General features: G+C 44.6%; 1 protein-coding gene across 2 annotated transcripts in view; it reads left to right on the plus strand.

Annotated features, from left to right (window-relative positions):
* Positions 1 to 13,194, plus strand: part of LOC128327241 (GLIPR1-like protein 1) — a 64,118-nt gene extending 50,924 nt beyond the window's left edge. For both annotated transcript variants that reach the window (XM_053255776.1, XM_053255775.1), the window contains exons 4-6: positions 10,040 to 10,125; positions 12,604 to 12,636; positions 12,726 to 13,194. In XM_053255776.1, the coding sequence (XP_053111751.1) occupies positions 10,040 to 10,125; positions 12,604 to 12,636; positions 12,726 to 12,800 (194 nt within the window). In that variant the 3' untranslated portion in view covers positions 12,801 to 13,194. The remainder of the gene's footprint in view (positions 1 to 10,039; positions 10,126 to 12,603; positions 12,637 to 12,725) is intronic.
* The last annotated feature ends 7,231 nt before the right edge of the window (positions 13,195 to 20,425 follow it).

The raw sequence follows: 20,425 nt of genomic DNA on the forward strand, positions 1-20,425 counted from the left end.
GAAGGTGGGAAGGAGTGGGCCAGCCAGAGAAAGTGGGAAGAAGTGGGCCAGCCAGAGAAAGAAGTGGGGGAAGTCTGAGGAGGAGAGGAAGGGTCGCTTGTTGTTGCTAGTGACTGAGTTTTACTTCTGCGTAAGCAGTGCAAAGCTTGGTGAAAGTACAGGGTGAGAGCCCAAAGTGGAGTTTACTTTTGAAAAAGCACAGCCTGCAGAGCTTGGTGAAAGTGTGTTTACTCCAAGCTCTGTAGCTGCTTACTCAGAAGTAAATCCCACTTAGAACTTTTTTTCTCAATGAAGTTACGCTGTGGTCACTACTTTTAAAGATACATGTTTTAGTCTGTATCTGTATCAGATTTACCTCCACACAACAATCTGATCTCTTCTTTGTTTACACAGGAGTAAGTCCCACTGAGTCTAATACTTACTCCTGAGTCAGTGTGCCTAAGTGCCTCTCCTAATTTCCTCTACTGCAGCACAACAAGAAGGCACACGTTCTTCTCAGGTGTTGTGTGCACACTCTCCAGGAAGTCATCCATACATGGCTTCATGCCACGGGTTATCCGAACAGCAAATCTGCTTTGCAGATTCTACGCAGCAAAATTGTAGCTGTTTAATTCAGGGGATTAAATGGACTGTTCACATAGGGTCTGCTCCTCTCCGCATACCCTTCAGATCTTTTTCCTATGTGTGTTCCCACAGCTTGCTCCAGGTTTTTTCTCCAACCAATCACATCCCAGAGGAGGAGGCAAGGCAGGACTATACCTACGTCACCTAATAGATTTCCCTGCTCCTTCTTTTTCCTGTTTTCCCTCATTTTCCCCCAATCTCTATTCTTGGGCTAGCAGATCAAGGCCGATTGATGGGTGAACTGAATGCCTGGAATCCCTGCCCCATTGCCCTCCCCTCCCCTTTCTCCTGTGTGCAAGAAGCTTCTTACGGATTAGCAATAATAGCCCCCATCATAATCATCATCACCATCATAACACAACATGGGAGAAACCAGCCAGCAAGACACCCTGTGGGAGGAGGAGGAGAGTGGTGGTGGCTCCCTCCTGGCAGCTGGAGGAAAGGTGCAAGGAGCTGAACCGAGCCAAGGGGTGGCACCAGCTTGAGCAAGCCAGCAGGCTGCTGTGCTGCCCTTTGATTCTGCTCACACAGGGAGGTAGGCAGACAGGCAGGACGCTTCTTGTGTGCTGGATCCCACCCCTTGAGCCCAGCCATCACTGCCCTGTGAGTGAACTAGGAGCACAGTGGCAGTGGGCATGGAGAGGAGCCTGCACCAATTCATACAAACAAATTCTCCCAACAAATGTGTTTTCCTTAAAATCAAAAGAAAGATCACCTCTGAGTGCAAGACCTTGTTGTTGTTGTAGTTAGTTTGACAGTTCCCATTCGCATTAACTTCAGTGTTGCGGAAGATCTGCAAGACAAATTGCCAAGCAGCGCCCTCTGCTGACATTTGATGTTCTGCTAGTTCACCCAGCAATTTTTTTTTTAACCATGAAAGTGTGAGTTTTGAAAAAATCCAAATTATTGGCAATGGTCCCTCCACACATCACAGAGAAGTGTCAGGACATACCAGAAACCTTGGTTTATTTTATTTTATTTTTTAAAAAGCAGCTGAAAATAGAGGATTTTTTTACCCCTTACATAATTTGGGCTAAGCTAGAATGCACAGCCTTAATTCGAGGAAAACCAGAATCATGTGTGAACTGGTCCCTGATAGCCCGCTGAGACTAAATTAAAATTCACGCCTCCTCTAGGAAGCCATTGGCCAGAGAAAAACCAGGTGCAAGATGTGCGAACATGCACAGAAAAACTATTTGCAGGGAATGCAGAGAGGAGCCTCATCTAATGTGTCCCTATGTGAACGGACCCATTATTTCCCCAAATTTAACTGGTGCAATCCTGTTGTAAGGTGGATCTGCTTCTCAGATACCCTGCTCCATCTGAAATAGCTCCAGGACTCAGGGGTATGGCAAGGATGAGCACTCTGTGAGGGTCTGCAGCAGCTGCCTCTCAGGGCAACTCATATGGCTCCTGTTCGCTTGATCACAGCCAGCTGCCCCAGCAGGGATTCCTGGTATGCACATTTAAGGTGAAACCCCCCCCCCCCCCCAGTTTCTAAACAAAGAGAACTTGAGGAAAATCTCATCCTGGATTTGGGTAAATATGGTAAATTAGATCTCATTGTATTTGTCATCTTTGATGGCTTCTAGTCTTTCTAATGCTTCCATCATTAAAAATTCTTCTCAGTTATTTGACCTTTTCATCCTCCTTCGGACTCGAGCACAAGTTTGCACAGGGCATGCTGGCGAGACCCCTGGAGCCGGGAGGTGGCTTTTCATCTCCCCTCCAGGGGTCTCCTCATGAGTAGCTGTGGCACGGAGCTGCGCCACGGCTACTCACGATCCAATAGTCCAGGTTTGCAGAGCGCTCACTCCGCAAACCCAGGCTAAGGGGTGGGCTACTTGAGCGGGTTAGCCGCTCAAGAACCACCGGGCTTGCAGCTGAGCCCGGTGGTTCTTACGATTAGCAAAAATTGGGCTAGGCTCTCCTAGCCCGATTTTTGCTAATCGTGAGAATAGCCCCAAAGTGCTTTTAAGGGTGGGTCAAAGTTTTTCTTCATTTCATATATATTAGGTTTTGGTGTTTTTTCCTCATCTAGAATCAGCACCCATGTGACATTGGACATCAGGTGGTGCTGGCTTTCTATCTGGATAGATCCAGGCAGTTTTGGACCAACAATGTTATTTCCTACATGAGGAAAAATAAAAGCAAGGCAGTTTCTAACAAAGACTCTCTCGTTGGATCATGAATATGATAAACCTAGCATGTAAAACCATGAAACAGCCAGACCCATTGAATGTTAAAGCACACTCTGCAAAAGCAGTAGAATAATCTTCCGCAACTAGCTTGTCTGGGGTCTGTGAACAAGACATCTGTTTACAGGCCATGCAACAATGATGTGCATGGTCTTTTGCATCACCTTTATCAAAAACTATGTCTTAGGTATCAGATTGTGGTAGCCTTTGGAGGACGGGTGTTGAAGCAGAAACCACTATTCACCTTAAATAGCAATAGCACTTACATTTATATACCGCTCTATAGCCAGAGCTCTCTAAGTGGTTTACAATGATTTAGTATATTGCCCCCAACATTCTGGGTACTCATTTTACCGACCTTGGAAGGATGGAAGGCTGAGTCAAACTTGAGCCCCTGGTCAGGATCGAACTTGTAACCTTCTGGTTACAGGGTGGCAGTTTTACCACTGCGCCACCAGGGGCTCTATAAGTAAGCTGGCTAATCTTCCAATAGCATGTACAGAGGATCACAACAAAGGTAAAAGTTGTTTACCTGTAACCAGTTATCTTTGAGTAGTCCTCATGCATTCACACAATCCACTCACACCACTACAGGTGACAATTACCTTTCTTCTCACTTAACTTCACAGATCCTTGGAAGATAGGATTGCCAACTGCAGTTGTCTAGGTACTGAGGATCCAGTGCTACAACTGTCTTTCCCTCATGGTCATGCTAGCCATGAGGGCAATGTCGGAGCTCATGAGCTAAAGAGGTTTCCTGAAGGTCAATTGTGTGGATGCAATCCCAATAGCGTGAATGCATGAGAACCACTCAAAGATCAGTAGCTACATGTAGCAACCTGTTTCCCCCATTCTCACAGTTCCCAATTGATGATGAAGTGTTATCTTCTTCCCAGAGGGGAAGATTAGAGTCACCTGTAGGTTGTTTGAGCAAATGCATATCTTGGGTTCCAACAATCATTTTCAGGTATAGATGATCCTGTACTTGTTCATAGAATTGTGGAAATCAGAGCAGCATCACAGCTCTTGGCTTGTGTGATGTTTCTTGTTGCAAAATAATTTTTGCACATAGTCAGCATGGCAGAAAACTAAAATGACAAAATATTTGAAGTTAGTAGTGTAGTAGAAATGTCCAGTTCCTCAACTAGCTTTGTAGTCCCCCCATCCCAACTTGTGCTGGGGCTAATGATAGAGTTCAAGGAAGCATGAAACTTTAAAGATGCTGGTGAACTCCAATGGTTGTGCTATTTACATAGTTTCCATGCATCTGGTACAGTAATCGTCCACCTGCAGCTCCAGCAGTTCCTTTGACTTGACACACCCACAAGTTTACCAGAACAACCAAGAGCTCATGTGAGATGGTGAAGGCTGGTATCCACTATATCCACAGCTTTCAGCTCAGAAACCACATCTCCAATCAGAACAGCTTCTGCAGAGACAAAAGTCCACACCCCCTCCCCCATGGCCAGGGTGAGTGGCTACAACCTAAGAGAGAGAGAGGGAGAGAGTTTTGAGAAAGAGAGTGTAAGAGTCTTCAGTCTCTTTTGAAGAATCTTAGATCCATAGATTCTCTTACAACCGTGTTAAGAATCTCAAAGCAGTAGAAGGCTGTTTGTCAATAAACACCAGATAAAGCAAGCCTAGCCTACCTCTTAGGGCCATTGTGTCAGTCCAGGACTGAATATAAGCCTCTGGCCTTGGCCGCCAGTGGGAGAACCCATTGTGATAGGTGATGATCTCTGTGCCCCCAGTGAAACCTCCTGAGCATCAGCACCAATGCAAGTCAGACCACCAGTTAAAGTATCAAAAAGAAAAGGCATCTCCATCTTAAAGATTATCAGAACTAAGCATCGAAGCATTCATGAACAGCTTAACCAGATTGATTTTGAACACTATGATGCAGTTTCTAATTGCTTTACAAATTGTGTGGCATCTTTCCAAACTCTAGTTAAGGACAGAAGCCAACTTCAAAAAAATGCTATTTAATTCTTACCTAGAGGTATTGATAAGGCCACTATTCTGGAGATTTACCCCTGCAGACTTTGGGCTATGAAGAATGAAACTATTTGTCCTGAGGAACAATATGTGTGTCTTGAGAGAGCTTGACCAGATAAATTCTTTGGCCTGCTCTGTCAATTATGGGTCAATTATTTGAGTCAATCCAAAATATGACACAGAGTGCCTTTTTGTTTAGAATTTAAAAATTTTATTTATCACATTTATAAACTGACTCATATAAAATCTGGGCTTACAAATTAAAAAAAAAAATAAAACATTAAATCATGTAAAACAATTTAAAATAACTATCAATAAAAATTTTAAATGTTATGAACTAAAAGATCGATAAAATAGATCGATAAAATAGGTGCACTTTCAGATGTTGCTTAAAAACCTGGGATGGGGAGATTCCAATTTCATTTTGGGAGCATGTTCACGAGACCCAGAACAACCTTAGAGAAGGCCTGGTTTGGGGTCGCCACTAAATGAGCTGATGGCAACTGCAACTGGACCACCCCTGAGCATCTTATTAGGCAGTGAGTTTCATGAAGGCAGCACTCTCTTAAATATCCTGAGCCCAAGTCTTTCAGGGCTTTATCGGTAATAACCAGCACTTTGTATTTTGTCTGAAAATGTATTGGCAGCCAGTGTAGTTCTTTCAAAGCAGGAGCAATGTGGTTTCTTCCAATAGCCCCAAAGTTTAACCTGGCTGCTGCATTCAGCATCAGTTGCAGTTTCTGGACTACATACAAAGGCAGCCCAATGTAGAGCACATTGCAGTAGTCAAGCCTAGCTGTTATCTCCAGAAACAAACGTAGCTGGTGTATCAGTCAAAGCTGATAGAAAGCACTCCTGGCCACTGCCTCAACGTGAGATATCAGGGAGAGGTATGGGTCAAGAAGTACTCCCAGACTATGTACCTGTTCTTTTAGGGAGACTGTAAACCCATCCAGAACAGGCAAATCTAAACAATTTCCTAAGTTCTGACCTCTCACAATAAGTACCTCCAGCTTGTTTGGATTCTACTTCAGTTTGTTCTCCTTCATTAAGCCCATTACTGACTCCAGAGAGACATTTAAGGAGGTTAAGACATTTCCCGGTGGTTGATATGGAGAAACATGTCATCAGCAAATTGATAACACCTGGCCTGCACAACATCTCATGATCTCTCTCAGCGGTTTCATGTAGATGTTAAAAAGCATTAGAGAAAGAATGGAGCAAGAGGTGTAGCTATAATTGAGTGGATGGGTTCACAGAACCTGAACCCCAGCTACGGAGGGCCCCCCAGCTCCACCCCTCCCTATTTTTTTCATTATCTCCCTCATTCCAAGGGGCCACTGGGAGAGTGGTGAACACGGGCCCCTTCTCCCCTATCAACACCCCTGAATGGAGCCCTGCAGGATTCCATACAGTGGCTCTCACTTTGAAGAGCACTCATTCTCCAAATGCCACCATTTGTACTCTATCTGCATGGTAGTACAAAGCAGTGCCTCCCACTCCCAGGCTCCTCAAGCAGTCCAGAAGGACACCATAATCAATTGTATTGAAAGTCTTCAAGAGCACCAGTAGAGTCGCACTCCCAGAGGCATATCTAAGGAAAATAGCACCTAGGGCAAGCACTGAAATTGTGCCCCCTGTCCAAGCATCTGACACCCATCTTTCAGATAACTTTACCATAATATCAGCTAAAAAATACAAGTCAAGCTCATTAATCTTTTAATATTTCAAAAACTATTTAGCAGTGGATGTAGCCAGACCAAAAAAATACTGGAAAACTACAAATTTTGTTATGCTGGGGCTCATGAAATACCCAAATATTATGTGGAGTTGTACTTCGAAAACTAAACAGAAGTGCCTGTCTAATTCTCTACTATGCATTGTAGCATCACTATTACATAAGTGTTAAAAATAAATGGAGAATTTGACTTTTCCCAGATACTCTGAAAATAATTAAAGGATATGCACAGTAAACTGCATATCACTGCTTGGAATATATTCTAGTATTTCAGAAAGACAGTTAAAATGAGAGAAAGAGAGCAAGAAACTCCCAGTGGGCCTTTATACTAAGGATTTCACACTGATTCAAAGACAAACTCACCATTAATAGCCATATTATTAAGACATCACATTTAACTCACTTATCACAAGAAGCAAAGTAAGAGCAAATGAATACAATCCTAGCTCATAAGCTTCAGCTGAGTATTCACAAGCCCTGATTCTCTGTACAGAGTGCCAAACTGAATATGTGTACAGTGACATTAAATTAAATTTTATATTTAAAAATTGGTGTGTGTGTGTGTGTCCCCCCCCCCCCGCCGCCACTGGCCTCTAGGGCCTCACAGGGACCATCTGATCATGTGCGGTGGCCATTTTTAAAATATATATATATATTTTAAAATGGCTGCTGAAAACAAAATGGCCACCACGCATGCTCAAATGGCCTCTGCAAGGCCTGGCATGGCCTAGGGTCTCACAGAGGCCATTTGAGCATGCGCAGTGGCCATTTTGTTTTTGGTGGCCATTTGTTTTTTAAAAAAATATTTTTAATAATGGCACCCCCCTCCAAGTGGCGCCTGGGGCATGTGCCCTACCTGCCCTACTCTAGATACGCCCCTGCACACTCCCACTGTTGATTACTAATTGGAGATCATCTAACTGATCTTACTAATTGGAGATCACAAGCCAACCAAGGCAGTCTCCACCAGTGTTCCCTCTAACAGGGATTCGTTCCCAGATATTGTTGACTACGACCCCCAGAATCCCGAGCTGCTATGGGTTTTGCCTGGGAATTGTGGGAGTTGTAGTCGACAACATCTGGGAATCCCTGTTAGATGGAACACTGGTCTCTACCCCATAACCCACCTGAAACCCCATTTGAAATGGGTCCAGATAATGTGCCTCTTCCAATACTCTATGGAGTAAAGCCACCACCTCCTCAATCACCTTGCTCAACCATGGGAAGCTGGAAGCAGGCCTAAAATTGCCTAACTCTGAGGAATCCAATGCAGGTCTCCAAGAACGGGAGGCATACTTCCCTCCTCTGAGAGGCATTAATGATCTTAACAAGACCTTTTCCAATAGCCTCCTTGCTAGAATGTATAAACCATGGGCAGAGGTCAAGTAAACAGGTGGTAAGGGGAACCTCTCTATCCCCCCCCCTTTATTTTAAATAAGATTACAGCAGTAAGTATAGCATAATCAAGGATAACAATTATATATGTGTGTGTGTGTAATTAAAAAAGAAAAGAGGAAAGAAGAAGAAAAATAAAAAGCTCCCTTAAGCATAACTTTAACATAATGAAATACTGTACAACCTGGGAAAGGGTGGGGGGCAGGAGAGAGAATACCCATTAGTTCTGTCAAATGATTGGTTACTCCTTTGATTTATTTAACTCTCCTCAGCAACAGCTCTAACCAGTGTGAAGCAAAAGAAAGCTTTCATTGCCTTAGATTCTTAGAATGTTTTAGAGGAGTACTACATACTGACGCTTTCCTTATCTTCACTCTGTTTGAAGAATGAAATACATTTTTTGTGCTCTAGTATACATAATGGAGTTTTATAACCTAATTCTGTATCATGCCTAATAGCTGCCTAGGATACTATGGCTAGCATATGGTATGGCAGGCTGACATTTACTGCCTTATTTTCAATCCAGTTCCTAATGTTTTATAACACTATATTTGACTTTTGCTCCAGCTGTTTCACAACTAATTAACACATGGGTGAAGTTAATTTTTTTGTTATCCAGGTGAACATCATTTTACACTTCCATTGAATTACATTTGCCATGTTGCTGGCTGTTCACCCAGTCTAGAGATCCTTTTAGAGCTCTTCACAATCTGCTTGGGATTTCCCTACATGCTGTTCTCTATAGGTGCTTGGAGGATTCTACCACTTGATTCTCTCAATTGTAAACCCTTGCTTACTTACTATGATCTTCTCTTCCTGTTTTTCAAACTACATAAACTACCTACACAATAAGAATTGCTGTCCCATCACTGCTAAGTGTCCATGGGATCTGTTGGCAAGACAGGCTCCTCCTGCAATTGTTGAACTTCATCCATTTTCCTGAGTAGAGAGACATTCTGGGGCAGTGCTCCTAAGTTTACTTTGGTTGAAAATCACTGAAAACATATGGTGCCTTTGTAACACATTGATAAGCAGTGTATAATGGAAGCAAAATGGTACTCCTACAGCAGAGTCAGGTCAGGCAGAAGTCTAGGGTCAGTATAGCAAACAAATCCTGGGGAGGTAGGACAGGTATGTGGTCAGGTCAGGTAAATCCTAAAGCTCCCAAAGGTAGAGGTTTTGAGGGACTGGCAAAGCATGGGATTCTGAGTGCCTACATAGAAATGAGTCAGGCTAAGGAACTGAGACTGAAGCAACAGCTATATGAGGTCAGCCAGGCTCCAATTCACCCCAGATCACTTCATCTAGATGGCCCTGCAGCACACTACAGATAACACCAATGACTTCCCTTGCCTCACATCTGCTCCAGTGATGCAGCAAGTAAGGTGCCTCTTCCGGTTCCTGGCTGCTAGAGCTCTTCTTTCAGATACAACTACCATTTCTCCTGTACTTTGCGACCTTCCATCTATCTGCACTATTTAACGTATTTCTGATATAGTAGTAGAGATATGTGGTTGCTAAGAGTTGACACCAACTTGACAGCACTTAATCAGTCAATCAATCAGTAGAGCTTACTGCTTACATCAGGATTCCCTTATTGAGCACTTTTTGTTGTTAAAATGTGGACTTTACTGCAGTGAGCTCACCCCCACAAATAACTTCTCATACAAGTGCTCTACTTGTATAAACAGTACAGTGTGTGATGAGGAGACACAAAAGTTCACAGTGCAGACCGCTCACATGAGCAGTTATTTGTGCGATGTGGACAACTGCAGTAACGTCTCTGAGCAGCTCTAAGCTGTATTTGAACCAATGCAGTGGTCACTATCAGTTATAACTGGGAATGACATCTAAATGTCATATTTAGGACTTTTAAATATTTCTTGTACATACACTAATTCTGTATATGTCACTGTTTATTTCTAGTCTTTATGATAGGCCTTTTCAACAATTCCCACTCAAGATACTCCATCATATTAACTAGCTCAGAAGCATAGGCAGCTTATCCAAATTTATTATATTTGCAATAACTTGCATTTTAATATTCAATTTCTGTGTGTACTGAGTTTTTGAAAATGTTATTCTTCAGTGGCAACCTTCCATGGAGACCTTATGAAGCAGGAAGGCCATGTAGCAAATGCCAAAAAGGAGACACATGTGAAAATAACCTCTGTAGTAAGTATAGAAATAACCTCTGTAGTAAGTATAGAACTGAATGAAGTAAACATTCACGAAACTATCAAATGACAGAATAGAACAATATCTGACCTCTGAAAAGTATACAGTGTACTCTGCTTGATTGGCCAGCAAACTCGCCTGACCTGACCCCATAGAGAATCTATGGGGCATTGCCAAGAGAAAGATGAGAGACATGAGACCAAACAATGCGGAATTGCTGAAGGCCGCTAATGAAGCATCCTGGTCTTCCATAATACCTCATCAGTGCCACAGGCTGACAGCATCCATGCCACGCCGCATTGAGGCAGTAATTGCTGCAAAAGGGGCCCAAACCAAGTACTGAATACATATGCATGCTTATACTTTTCAGAGGTCCGATATTGTTCTATTCTTCAATCCTTGTCTTCTTGGTTCCATGTAATATTCTAATTTTCTGAGATTGTGGATTTGGGGTTTTCATGAGCTGTACGCCATGATCATCACAATTATAACAAATTAAGGCTTGACTTATCTCGCTTTGCATGTAAATGCGTCTGTCTCATATATCAGTTTCACCTTTTAATTTGCATTACTGAAATTAATGGACTTTTGCACGATATTCTAATTTTCCGAGTTTCACCTGTATGTATTTTGATTTACTTCCTCTTCCAGCTTCACAACCCTCCAGCCTCGCATTATAGAGTGTGTCAATTCCCAAGTCAACTTTGGAGGTGACTCAAAGCAAGTCAGCACAGCACACCAGCCAGAGTTCTGTGGCACACTAGTGTGCTGCAGCACACCAGATGGGAAACAGTATCATGCAATACTACAAATCATTATATTGCTACCTAATCCTGACTGCTGGCTGAAGAACCAAGCTCAAATTAAGTTACCAGTGCCAGTAAACACATTATTTTGCTTTTTTTAAAAAAAAAAATATTTTTTTTAGTAAAGACACAATACATGTTGTAGCCACAGTCACTGTGTGTCTTAACTTTAAAAATGTGACTTCTGGTACATATAAAGCCAGTAAAGACACACAAATCAAAGTTTTGCCATAGAATATTTGGATACGTTAAACCTTTTGTCATCACTTGCTTAATATTTTGTGCTTATGGCTAACTAGATTCTTCTAGCATCACAAATATTTTTAAAATCCAAACTTAGCATTGTTTAGAAAGAAAATGAACTTGTATTGGGTGAATTAGTGCATTTCTTGTTAGAGGTTGTTGATTTTTACCCACAATAGGTAAAACAGCAGAGCACTAAGGAATGAGCACACACTTCAGTTACAGAGTAGGTAGCAGAGGATGGTTTGGATATTGCAGCTATTTAGAGAAAACACATGGAGATCCTTGTGTGACTAAACACTAAACATTTATTGGTTAAATACACTTAAACAGGAAAGACCTATATCTAATCTAAAGGACTACATAGTGGATAGGTAAGGAGAGAGAGAGATGTTTCCATCTGCTCTCTAGGAGGAAAGGCAGGATTGTGACTCAGCACAGGAAGTGCTGCACAGTCAGTTCAGGGGTCATAGAGTAGGGACAGATAGGGAGACTCTGACTCACTGTCTCTACTCCCAATGCCCCTAGTGGTCATTAGGATAGTTGGTGCAAAAGGTCGATGCACTGGAAGTTCATCTCCAACATTTCTTAGAGATCTAGAGATGCAATAGGAAGAGATGTTAGAGAAAGCTACTGTACATTAGAAAAACTCAAATAAAACATACTGCTTCTTGCCTTGCTAAAGTAACATTTCACTGACTTTTTGAAAAGCACTTACTTTGAAACCACCTTTACCAAATGAAATAAATAGGCTGAGAAATATTTGCCTCTGAAAACATTTGGAAAAGCAAGGGAATATTTTTCCAACCTGAACTGCAAAGTTTGCAATAATAAGAGGGACTTTCAGGTTGCCTGGGTTGATCTAATGCCCACTGAGATCAGCAGTTATTTGATGATCACCTAGTTTCCCTTTTTTAATCTGCTTGGACTACAAAGGCAACATATAGCTCTCAAAATCCAAGTGATCCAGCAGAGTCAAGGCAGATAGGTTTCCGCTCTTTACTGGAAGGGCTCCCCAGTCCCTCCTTTTTTTCTTGGAGGGCTGAAGCTCTGTTTGTCCACTGAAGAAAAAGAAGCGATGGCCTGGAAACTTAGTAGTAATGAAGGGTAACAAAAGCCAGACAGTGCAACCGCAAGCATTCTACTGCCACAGGTTTTGAACAATGAACGTGGCAAACAATTAATTGCAAAACGTTTGCCTAATTAACGTTTGCAAGATTGACAGAGGAGGCTTTGACTTACCAAATTACTTACTGTATTTATACATTGATGGTTGTACATTTTAGATGATGCTATTCAACTGAAATCCTCTGAAGTTCCTTGCCATGTTGGGCCTGCAAAGAAAAACAAAGCTGAGATAAAATATTAATATTGTCTTTTAAAAGTTTTCTTCATTTGTTATAATACAAATATTTCCCGCTTGCAGGAAATCCTGAGCGTGATCGTGAGATTGTCAAGCGTATGTATTAGAATTCTATTTTATTCTTTCAGTTTGCCACAGATAGAAGATTCATGCTCATTACAAGTTCTTTTACTTTTTTTTAATAGGCTATTCACGATGGTATCCACCCTTTGAACACCGGATTATTTGTGATGAATCCTGTATTGCTCTTGCAGTTTTAAGGCCATTATTAATGTTTGTAGCATTTGCAGCTGTTTTTTATTTACAAAAACGTTACCCCAATTTGATTTTGCAAAAATAATTTATGTTTTGTAAGTGGCACAGAAAACAACACTTCATTTAATATTTAGGTAACTAATAGATTGCATGTACATGAACACTAAGATCGTTTTCCTTCACTCTTTGTTTTAAAAAGTAGATTTTGTTGATTTCATTGTTTTATATCTTGGAATTATATCAGATTGTAAACAGTTACTTGTTGCATACTAATGAGTTGTGGTTATTTGTAAAACCAAATATTATTAAAACATACATATTAATATATAGTAGTATCTAGAATGCACAATGTTATGTGAAAATAAATACTAAGCATATTAAAAATACTTTTGACAGGTATGACTCACAAGGTATAACTAGTAAATATGTATGTGATAATCAAACTTAGCAAAGTAGTTGATCTGAATCCAAACTAATCTTCCATATACAGCTATTTCCTACTCAAACTGTATGTTATATCAAAGCTAAATATCAAGCTCGCAGTCAGACTTGATTAATTACTGTTTTAACATTTAAAACAGCAATGGATGAGGCTGAGGTGGTGGTGGAGGGAGAAGTCTCTTTTTAACCCTCATCCTGAGTCATGATATTTTTACTCACAAGTAGAACCAACTACTTCCAAGTAGCCCCAGTGGTTACATTGAGTCCCACCCACCCCCACCCACAACTTTTCCAGACTACATAATCTACACTAATCTAATATTTCACTTCTGAGGAGTGCACTGGTGACTCTCACACCCCAAGCTTGATGCCCTGTATGTCTGCACAACTCACTGAGAACATGAGCTCTTAGCTAAGATAACACTTCACACCCTGTGCTAATGAGGATCCATACTTCAGTATGTTCAGTACCTCCATTCTCATTCACCTGAAAGGACACACTGAGGCGGGTCTCACGATCAAAGAGGCCCGCCTGGAGAGGCTTTGCAGGGAGAGCGGGCTTAGCCCACTCTCCCCACAGATGACCAGCCAGTCTGCTCTGGGCGGCCGCCGCAGCCGTGCACACGACTGCCGGCTCCATCACGGAGCTGGCCAGGGCTGGGGAGTTTGGGGGCCATGCGGCCCCTGGAACTCCAGTATGCCCTGCACGATGCACGCAGGGGATATGCACGCAGGGGATATGCACGATGCACGCAGGGGATATGCACGCAGGGCATACTGGAGGGACCCTTGAGCCGGGAGGCTGCTTTTACGCCTCCCAGCCGGGGGTCTACTCATGAGTAGCCGCGGCGCGGAGCTGCACTGTGGCAACTCACAAGCAAAAAAAACGGGTTTGTGGAGCGTTCGCTCTGCAAACCCGGTTTAAGGGGAGGGTTACTTGCACGGGTTACCCACTCAGGAACCACCGGACTCGCAGCCGAGCCCAGTGGTTCACACGATCTGCAAAAATTGGGCTAGGCTCCCTTAGCCTGATTTTTGCAGACCATATGAATAGCCTCACTGTGAAGCTATTCTCATGAGCACCAGAAACTGGTCTAAGGGAGACCAGCCCAGTTTCTGCTGCTCATGTGCAGCAATGGGAGCAGTGCAGCTCCCAGCAGTGGCTCAGCAGCAAGCCCGCTTATGGAGCCCGCCGCTAAGCCTGGGTTTCAGGCGCAAGAGTGCCCGAAAAGCAGGTTCCTTAATTGTGTGTTGTTGCAGTGCAGCTCCACGCCGCACTGACTCACAAGTAGCCTCCCAACCAAGAGGCTACAACAAGCCTTCCCGCATTGAGAAGCTCCCCCAAAGGCACTGCACACTTGTGCGGTGCCCTATGGGACTCCCAGAGGCCTCCAAACTCCGCTGCCCCAACTGTCCAGCTGCTCCCCCCCACCCCACCGCCCCGGCTATTGAGTGGTGCCCAGGTGCTGCTGGCAGGCAGAAGCAGCTTCCTGGAGTCTACGCCAGCTAAAGAAAGAGGAGCAGGAGGAGGAGGAGGCTCAAAGCGGGAGAAGACTGGTGAGTACTGGGTGTAGTACCCATTTTGTATTACACATTAATCACACACTACACACTACACACTTTACAATTTGTTATATATTATGTTTCAGGTTTGAGTTTTCTTGAAGGTTCTTGTGTGGTTTAATCCTTAAAGGATTTTTATTTAGGTTTGATTTTTAAAAATTTTAAATAGGGATTTTTGTGGGAGGGATCCCCGTTAGATGGGTGTCAGGAAGGAGAGAGGTTAGCAACTTACTTAACACCCACCCCCACCCCATTTTCTTCATCTTTTCAATTAAAAAAAAAATCCTTGCAGCTTGTGTGTGTGCCCACTGCCCACTGTGCATGTGTGGCACACACACAGATGAAGTCACACACACCCGGCCCTTCTTCTGTTCTTGATTCCCTATCCAACCAACCACCTTTCGCTTGATTCTCTCTCCCCCCCCCGCTTTTAAATTCCTGCAGCTTGTGTGTGTGCCCACTGCACGTGTGTGGCACACACACACACCTGAAGTCAGCCCATCCCTCTGGCCCTTTTAAATAGCTAACTGAGTGTCCCCAGAGACACTCACCCCACTTTGGCCCTTTGTGCTTAATCTTTTTTAAAAAAAACCTTTTTAGTTAAGTCTTAAAAAAAACAACCCAAAGAAATGGCTGGGAGGATAGGTGGTAGGGGTAGAGTACAAGGCAGAAGGAGGGGTGATGCTGGTCGCAGTGGGGTGCAGCAGCAGGGGCTTACTCCCTGAGTCCACCCTGCCCCTGCTTTTGTGTGAATGCTAGACTTTTGGGGACTGCTTGGTCCCATACTGCAGTTTGTGGCCGTGCAGGAGTTAGGTGGAAGGGCCTCCCCTGTCAGGGAAGAAGCTCTTCCTGTGCCAACTGTGGAGAAAGTGAAGGTGGAGGTGGCTGCCAGTCCAGCTAGATCTGTCTCGCCATTTTCCCCAAAGTTCCCAGGTGGGGGGAAAACCCCAGGCTGTGCCTGACGAGGGCCAGGAGGACGTAATTGTGCTTCCTGCCCCTGGAACTTCCCAGGCCAGCTCTAAGGATGATGGTGATGTGTCCAAGAAGGAACCAGCAGACCCACCACCACCAAAGCGGCCTCATGCTGTACAGTCTAGTGGCAACTTGGTGTGGGATCACTTTGAGCTTTGCCCAGGTGATGCTGCCCATGCCACCTGCACCCACTGCAAGGCCCAGGTCAGCAGGAGCAAGGACCCTACGCATTGCATGGCATTGGGTATGCTGTTGCACCTGCGGCAGCATCACCCAGGAGTCCTTGCCCCTGCTGGCAGCAGTAGGCAGATTGTGCCCTTGACTAGTGGCAGTAATTCAGTGGCTCCTCTCCTAAGCAGGAAAAGCTGACTGGGTGCAGCCTCTGGGAAAGCGGTCTGATTGCTCAAAGGCATATCTCATAACCTGAACTGTTGGGGAAATGATGGCTTTGGCTGATCAGCCATTCAGATGGTGGAGAATGCCAACTTCCACCAGCTGCTCGACCCAGAGTACAAGATCCGCTCACGCACAATCTTCAGTAGGAGGGCGCTGCCCTCCTTGTACTGTGGTTGCAGAGAGGCTGTGTTGGCTTGGCTGCATGCAGCAGGGCCCAGTACCACTGCGCACTTCACTGCGGATCTCTGGGTGAGCCTCAGTGGTCTGCACACTGTCTTCATGTCCCTGAGAACTCACTGGTGGGGGCATGAAGGTGAGGGGACATCTGGCACTGCTTGTGCTGTATCCACCTCCTTCCATGCAGGCAAGGTCAATTGGGCAGTGTTGCATTTGGAGGCAATGGATCCAGACCACAAGTCAGATGAGTTGGTGGTGGTCATGGACCGGCAGGTAGTGCTTGGCTTGCCGGGGAGCCAACCCTCCATTGAGGCTTCATGGTCACTGACAACACGGCCAACGTAGGGAAGGCTGCCAAGCAGAGTCAATTTGTGCATCTCCGTTGCATGGATCTGGTTGTGCACCAGTACTGCAAGATCTCTAGCCACTTCTACTGGATTGAATAAGCAAGACGCCTGCTCAAGACAAGGCTGCTTGAGTTAGGCCTGACTGAACACCTGATCCTTCAGGATGTTCATTCTCGATGGATGAAACTCTACTTCTCTCTTGCTCCAGTGCTTTAAGGGGCAAGAGGGAGTCATCCACAGTCTGACAAGGCTTAGTGGTTTGGATGTGTGTGACCTGTCCAATGTTGGAAATTCTCTGTGGAAAGAGAATCCCTTTTTCATTATAGCAGAGTGCACAGAGGCACGACACAGCGGAATTCAGTTAGGCATGCGTGTATGCTGAGAGTAAAGTAACTTGGAGCCAATTCATAGTTTCAAGTCAATATATAAGGCATTTATTAAGGAACTCAATTCTAGATAGGAAAGTGAGGAGTTAGGATCTCTAATCTAGCTAGCTAGCTGGATGCAGATGGATTCTGCATCTTCTCTGCACACATGGTGCAGGGAGAGGAGCTTGCCATGTTGCAAAGTAGGACGACAGGAAGAGAAGAGAGAGAGGAAGGAAGTTAATCCCTAAGAGTACCAATCTACATTTCAAAGGGATAGTGTCAGAGCAGTGGAGAAGGGATGACCAATGTCTTGACCCTCTAGCCCTCTGACTCACTAGTATGTCCTCCACTGTCTGAGACGAGACAGCGCAAAGTCCTTAACTTCCAACATCCAACGCAGACTGGCAGTTCCTGTTAGAGCTTGTCTTGGAATTCAAGCCATTCTTTGTTGCCATGAACAACTTGTGTACTGAGGCAGCTACGCTGAACCAGGCTTTGCCCATTTCTCTTCTCCTCAAGAAGACAATGAGTGAGCTTCAGAACACTCTGACCACTAGGCATGCAATTGCCCTGCCAGGTCAGCTGAGGACTGGAGTAGTGGAACAGCTCAGCCAGCTCCTGGGTGCATCTGCATGGCATGTCCTGTCATGCATCTGTGACCCAAGGATGAAGGGCAGAGCTGTCACCCATGACCAGCTGCCCAGGTGGAGGGACCTCCTGGTCAAACACGTTAGGCATGCTGAGGAGAGGAGAATAAGTCACAGCCAGGAGGAGAGGGCTGGTGCACCCAGTAGCACTATCACCGCCGTTTCCCAGTCCAGCAGTGTGGTCTCTCTGGCAGTGGCATTGACTTAGCAGCCCATGTCACTTCCATATTCTGCCATCTGGTGATTCAAAGAGGGCTTCCTTGGTGCCTTGCCAGGGGGACAAGAGGAGCCAACCTAGCCCTGAACCATGCTGAGCTGTCTGTTCTGCAGTACCTGCAGGAGCCAGTGGAAGGCCAGGAGATGGATCCGTACCAGTTTTGGGCAACACATCACCATGTCTTGCTGGACTTAGCATCTGTTGCTGGATGATTTCTCTCATGCCCCCCAACCCGTGTCCTGAGTGAGAGGTCATTCTCCATGGCCGGTGATGTGGTGACACCTCTGTGCTCATGGCTGAACTCTGCATTGGTTGAGCAGCTGGTCTTCATGAAGGCCAACCACCCCCTGCTGGCCTACCCCGAGCTGGTCGTGGAGGGTGTCACCCCCGCCCCATACATTACCTCCCACACCACTGGCAGCTCACCCTGGCCAAGATGTGTCAACCACCCTGAGCCATTTTTGGAAGGGCGGTATAGAAATTGAATAAAATAATATTAATAATAATAATAATCTGCCCGTCAGTACTGCTGGCACATGCAGACACACATGCACGCATCATACCATGAGACAAATGGTGATGGTGGATGATGGGCTGCTGCCCTGAAGCCCGTCAGAGGCTGTGGTGTGTGGAGTAGGCACACAAGAGGCTTTTGATTGCTATAATCTGCATTACATGCATCACACTGTAAAGCCTATGACAGTGGTGGAGTCGGACTGGGGCCACCCGCCGCCACCCATCTGAGGCTATAGTGTGGAGCAGGCAGGGTTTTGATTTGATTTTAATTATGTAATGTGTTGGTTTCCCCCCCTCATTGTTTGTTTTGCTTTGCTTCGTTAACCTTTTTCCTCATTCAGAAGCACTGACTGAACTAGCAGCACACACATGCGCGCACACACCCCAGCTGTGGCCAATGATTAACTTAGCTGCTGGTGTCCTCACATGTGTCAGCCTGCCACAGCATTCTGAGGCCATGGCAAAAACCCCAACCCTTATGCATGCATACACAGCGCACACAGATTCGATTTTTATTTTCTCCTCCTCATTTTTCACTGTGACTGTATTATTGTGGTGTGTATTTAAATTTAAGTGCTTTAGTAGTTTAACCTTTGTATTTTGGGTAACCTTTTATTCAGCACAGCAGCCCAGGCAGGCAGGCAGACTGCTTAATAGTTTAGTCTTCTCAAACAGTTTCATTTATGCAACTTCAGGCCTTATTTAATTCTTCTCATTGTTGGCTGTTTTGCATCTCTCAGTTCCACACACACCACTAACAGAATTTAAACTTCAGCAAAATATTGGAACTGTTAAAAGAAACTGACCCGGGTATTTGGTCAGCACCCCCAGTGTTCAGGCTTGTGTGGGCAATTAGCTGTTAAAGGGGTCAGCTCCACCAGTTTTAATTTGTGCAAACGTTTGGACTCAATAAATGACTGGATTTGAGACAAAGACATAGTTTCAAAATCAAAATAAGAATTTATTAAAATTAAGGATATAGAAAGAGAATGGTATGATTAGAGCAATAAAGATGTACTAAACAATTTAACTACTATGAGGCAGTTCTAACTTAAAGAGCAATCCAGCCTTCGCCTATACTCACCATTATGTCGTAGGCCGGCGGAGGATTCTATATTGTTCGCTCGCAGTGGATGCAAATAGAAGGCGGCTCATTACTTTTTGCTTTTCCTCCAACCATAGCGTTATTTTACCAGCTCCCTCTCCTCCCCCGCCCCCACGGTATTTAGCTGCCTGCTGCTTGGGACAAGGCACCTGGCCGATTTACGGTTACAACAGTAACCTACGACACTTACTGGAGGAAGAGTAACCCCCAAACTCTGTAGGATTTAATTACTTCTGAGTAAACATGAAGTAGAGGAATGTGTTGCAAATCTCTACGCAAAGGACACACACATCCCCTTAGAAGCAGCCACAACAGGCCCCAGGAATTTAAGATTTCTAAAACGTTTATCCCACTGCATAAGCCACTTCTTTGTGCTGTAGTAAAACCAAACAAAACCCAGTAGAGAAACTATAAACATGAAGCACAAAAACGCTGCAATCCTATGTACAGTTACTTAGAGGTAACGCCTTCACCCCCCGCCAAATCAGCAGCCTGACAGTCCGAGTAAGTGCCCTTAGGATTGGGTTAACATTCCAGCACAACGAATATACGCTGTTTTGGTTTTAAAAAAAACACCCAAGGACTAGCTGTGCCCTTAGACCAAAAGAAACCTCTTGAAAAAACAAAGACCACCAGAGAAGACGGTCCTTTCAGCAACTGTTTGGATAGTGCAGCGTGTCCCAGGATGCCATATGTCCCAAATAAGCAACAAGACTCCACAACACCGTACGCTTGAAAACCCAAGCGCTTCGAGTAGATCAAAGTCGGCCGGGAAAGCTCCAAGCGGAGAAGTTGGAGCTTCTGACGTCACCTTTGCTCTTTGTCCTCATTGGAGGAGTATCGCGTCCCGGGGGCCCCCTCCCACTCCCACCGCTGAGTCT

The sequence above is a fragment of the Hemicordylus capensis genome, chromosome 5 (assembly GCF_027244095.1).
Source record: "Hemicordylus capensis ecotype Gifberg chromosome 5, rHemCap1.1.pri, whole genome shotgun sequence".
NCBI lineage: Eukaryota > Metazoa > Chordata > Lepidosauria > Squamata > Cordylidae > Hemicordylus > Hemicordylus capensis.